This window comes from Penaeus japonicus, unplaced genomic scaffold, assembly GCF_977035675.1.
Source record: "Penaeus japonicus unplaced genomic scaffold, GWHDUDI00000001_assembly GWHDUDI00000003, whole genome shotgun sequence".
NCBI classification, from domain to species: domain Eukaryota; kingdom Metazoa; phylum Arthropoda; class Malacostraca; order Decapoda; family Penaeidae; genus Penaeus; species Penaeus japonicus.
Window position 1 is genome coordinate 17101610 of NW_028234405.1, and position 5000 is coordinate 17106609.

General features: G+C 40.5%; 1 protein-coding gene across 1 annotated transcript in view; it reads right to left on the minus strand.

Moving 5' to 3' along the window:
• Positions 1–3313, minus strand: part of LOC122255982 (innexin inx2) — a 4488-nt gene extending 1175 nt beyond the window's left edge. Inside the window, exons 1-5 of the mRNA XM_043020381.2 lie at positions 2763–3313; positions 1076–1317; positions 722–943; positions 427–602; positions 1–301 (exon numbers count right to left, since the gene is read on the minus strand). The exon at positions 1–301 is cut by the window's left edge and continues 1175 nt beyond it. Coding sequence (XP_042876315.1) covers positions 222–301; positions 427–602; positions 722–943; positions 1076–1317; positions 2763–3131 — 1089 coding nt within the window. The 5' untranslated portion in view covers positions 3132–3313 and the 3' untranslated portion in view covers positions 1–221. The remainder of the gene's footprint in view (positions 302–426; positions 603–721; positions 944–1075; positions 1318–2762) is intronic.
• Positions 3314–5000: the final 1687 nt, after the last annotated feature.

The following is a 5000-nucleotide window of genomic DNA, read 5'->3' on the forward strand; positions in this document are numbered from 1 at the left end:
GGAAGCACCTAAGGAAACCCCCGACCTTCGTGTGTCTTGCTTAGATTAGAAACCTCTGACACTGAGCAAATTTGGCATCCTTTTACATATCGCGATAAACAAATAATATATTTAGTCCTGGGGCCCTTGAGACCCCTTGTCATGGCCATTCATCAATCATCTGTGATTACCATGTCATCATAATCCACACACGAATGAGGCCCTTTGCTTAAACTGCGACTTTAGACTGGACCCTTTCCTTGAAGCTTGTTCGCCAGTTCGGTGATGAACTCCTTGTAGATCAATGGATCCATGTTCTTGGCTGAAAATGGAGAAAAGAAATGTTAATGTCCTTCGAAAAAATAGTATCTATTCATCAACTGTACTTCTACTCGCCGCAATTTAATCAGTGCAATGTAGACATGTGTACCGGAAAAAAATACTAACCTAGTTGATAAAGAACGAACCAGTCTCCAATCTGGCACTTGCGGGAGATGGCCTCCACGTTGTCGGAGGATGCGAGTCGGGAGCGAGTCCTAAGAAGGATCTGGCGGAACGCAGGGGTAAAGGTGGCCAGGCGGTAGAGCAGGCCAACGCCAGAGATCACAGCTACGATGATGAACCTAAGATGGAAAAGAAAATATCAATTAATCTATTTTGAAATGCTTTCAAGTTATTGCCTTCATCACTTCTACCACAGTTCTCATTAAATGCACCTTGGTAAAACCATGTTACTACTTACCAGAACCAAAGGAAGATGTAAATCTTCTCATTGAAAATGTTCAGTGGGAGTACACACAGGCCGTCATGTCGCTCAACGCTTCCGGAAGCTCCGTATTTGTGGAAGGTGCATTTGGCTACCTTGGGGAACACCTCATCCATAGGGTCGTGGCGAGTACCGATTTCTTGCTCGCTGAATTGAAGGACTCGGGTGCCATAAGTCGTGAACTCGTACCCAAGGAATCTGAAATAATAGAAATACGTAAAATAAATAAATAAATAAATAAATATATTGCTGGGTTTTGAAATCAACACTGATCAGCATATCCACGTTTCACTCGAGACCTCCTTCACAAAATTATTGGAAACTCCTTACCTGTCAGTAAAGTAGATTTGTCCAATGACATTGACGAAATTCAACACCTCGCACGCGAAAAATCTGAAGGCATAGAAGTTGTGGTTGTGCAAGTTCAGGCTGAAGTAGTTGACCAACATTTGCTTGCGTTCCCGCTTGGCATCGTCATCAACAATGGGGGAGTTGAGCTGCATCACCAGCATCTTCACCTTGCCGCCTTCCCAGATCTTCCAAAGGTATCTTGGGATGTAGAACATGATAGCCTGTCGCAAAAGGGAAACTTATTAAGTAAAGGCCATTATTAAAAATAAACTTATCAACATTTACTTTCAAATGTATTTCCAGATCTAAATTAATACTTTCAATTCAATTAGTCAAAATACAGCCTCATTCACAGTAGGAACAAAATAAGTGTAATGGAAGACAGATCACTGCGACAGTACATTACGATTAAGTACTACAAGTAAAACAAAAAATATAACCTTCGTAAACCTAGACCAACAACTAAAAGTTCCACAAACCGGTCAGCCTATCGTCTTTAAATACATCCACGATACAATATGTAATGAAAAAGTATAAACTGCCCATTTGCTGCGTGGGTAACAAAGCACCATATGGTAAATCATATCAGCGCTTTACTGCATTTACCTTTCTTGAAATGGTACACGATAAGGGACATGAACTTCATTCAATATTAATTTGTAGTGTAAGAGGGGGAAAATCCAACAAACATGCAGTACAGGCGTTGGTAGAAAGGTGTTAGACACGAACGTTACTAAGTAGACTGGTAAACTTCTTAGAACAATGTATAGCAATATCTCCTTATAATTCATATCGTAAATATAGGTTTGAATTATTAGATTAACCGGGATTTTATGATTGAATACCTTCTAGAATTTGAATATATTTAATTAAAGGTTTTAAGTCCGGCAATGCATTACCTGATATTTAAATTTAGTAAGCCTCCCATTAACCGATATCAAATTCAATTCGGAGCATTAACGTATGTTAGGACACGAAAAAGACTAAATTACAGTATAAAATGCAACAATATCATATCAATACAGCAGAAGCCTACTACACCACAAATACAATAAATCAATCATCTTTCATATTAAAATATATTCCTTAATTTTTTCCGTGTTCTCCAGTATTAATTAGGTTGCCATAATCTGATTCTCCCGATATGAGACTGATATAAGCCAGTTTTCCGCCAAAGGTTCCATGCTTAAATGACACATCTTACCAGACCCTTTCTTTGCAGGACGAGTGCTGCCATCTAGCGAGTAACAATCAAGTTGAACAACTACCAAATTTCTAACTTGACGTATTAAAGGCGATATAAATAATTGAATCACATACATTTCACTGGTCAAACATCAGCATCATTTGATATTTCAAAAGTTTAATCTCCAAGTTTGACTGGTAAGCCCGATGGTCAAAAATCCGACTGCATTGCTTCGCTCCATGACTGGCATCTACGATTGTTCCAACTTTACGGTAGCTTTAACCGCATCGCAATATTAATCATGCGCTGAAATTAATTATTTCGAAAGGTTGCGATAGTCCGCCCCACCCGAAAAGACGGAACCACTGCCCGAGAAACAACCCAGGCTCTATACTCGCGCCATAAGGTACTCCACCCACGCCCATCCCGCAGCATTTTCTTCCACCCCGCTTTCCACGCCAGAAATCTAATATGACTTACCTGGAGGTACAGGAAGAGCGTCACCCACTGGTAGTACTTGTGGTGCTTGGTCTGGAAGTTGTCGTCCGGTCCGTGAATATTCGGGTTGGCGATGCCGGGGTGAGGGACTTCCTCCCCGACCTTAGCTCCGGTCAGAGAGGGAATCGTGAAGGTCGAGTGAATCCAACAGTAGGTATCCATGATCCCAGAATCCACGCCTTCTACGATGCAATCGATGGGGTCGCCGAAATACTGCTTCTGTGTCACCAACAAACTGAAAGCCACCAGGATGAACATGGTGGCTTTGTAGTGCATGCGGAAGATATTGTTGTCGATGCTCACGCAGTCTATTTTCAATAGACCGCGGATCGACCCGAACACATCATACATTTTGGCGGTTTATCCTTCACGAAGCACCGATAAACTGTTGTCTTTCACTTGGGAAAAAAAACACCACCAACTTCGAACACACGATCCACGGAACAGGTCTTCCTACCACGGGAGTCGGCGAGACACTCGCACTCTCGCGGTCAGCTGGATCCGTAGCCTCGCACGGGCGCCCGCGTGAGGGGAGGGAGACGCGGGGACCGTTCCCGAAAATGGGGCTGGGGTGGGGCGGGTGGGGAGGGGAGGGGGCGAGGGCGACGACCAGGAACTTCTGGCAACTCCGGGCCCGTGTGTTACCTCTACTTCTTTTATCTTTTATCAATGCTTAGGACTCTTTTCGAGAGGCATTTAATTAAGTGAGAGGGATTTGAGATATCATAGGTTTATATATGGGCTTGACGTAGTTTGTACGGTTTTAGTAAATTCGTGCTGGGTGATTTGAACGAGGTTGGGCGATGCGGTGTTGGGTTTATGCCCGCAGGGAAGCGGTCATCGAGGGTGGGCGGTCAGATGGCAGCCGGCAACAATTACTTAATATTATTAATGGCACGTGAATGCATTCTGCTTCTTGAACAATCACTCCATCTACCTTACCAATGAGCTAGTTAGACAAACTAATAACAAGCCACAAGCTCCATAAATGACAGAAATCTATTGAGATAGATACTCCGAAATAGGTGATGGCAACACCTCGTTTGGCCATTTAGACTTGCCCAAAAGTTATTTGCTGCTTTCCTGTCTCTTGTCTTACCTCCTGAAGGAATTGTCTTGATAACCTGAATGCAACGTAAGAAATTATCCTGTGCCACACCTTCTGGACAGCGGTCATCATGTCGCTTAGTAAAAAAGACGGATAAGCGTTTATTTATTCATGAGGTAGTGGGGCATTCAGCCCATATAACACTTGCATATTTCCCATGGGTACTGTTACGTTAGATACCGTTATATTATGTCACGATGTAGGATTTGAACAATGAAAGAGGCAAGATGCAATTAAATGAAAAATACACGTATAATTAAGAGACACGTAAAGTCAACACTTCCTTAGACTACATACCCGCGTTCCCACACAAGGTAACAATGACCACATATAACAACTATGCTTTCATTGTTTAATTGCTATTATGCAAATAAAAAGTAATTAACTTCACACATTATTTTAACGATTACCGTTATTGCTGCTCAAAGTAATTACCACAAATAAATTTCAAGGAGGACATTTTTTACCTTCTATTAATGACAAGAGACTTATTCTACTGTAATTTCCAAAGTTAATGTTTAACTGCCTTAACTGATAGTTTAGACTGCATTGCCTACCTTGTTATGAATATTTTTTTGCGTTTACAGTTTATTTTCCATTATATTTTATTCATAATAGTGTAATGATTCACATTTCACTTATGGCAATGCCATATGCCAACAATCATAGCATAGTTATCTTCTGTTCTCTCAAGATTTTAAGGTGACTAATAATCATTCCCTTATCTTATCACAGTCTTATCTTTATCTGTTACTTTACAGTTGGGTTATTACTGAACAATATTCCACGACCTTTAAGTCGACGCTGATTTCAATTTCATGGTTTTGACTTATTACATTTTCAATGACCTTAGTATAAATTTTCATAACTGAATATTAGTTTTGTGTAGTTTAATATCAGTGTTGTTTTTCCTGGTTTTAATTTTAAGTGGCAAATTGTATCGTTTTCTTGGATATATGTCTGATCTTATCTGCCATGGAATTTCCTCTAATTGTGTTTTTTAAAAATCCACATTTTCATCCTGGATTATTAGAAAATACAATGCGTATGACTTTTAATCATGTAAAGTGTTAACCAGAAAAATAACGAATTCGTGAACTGGTCTCTCCTTG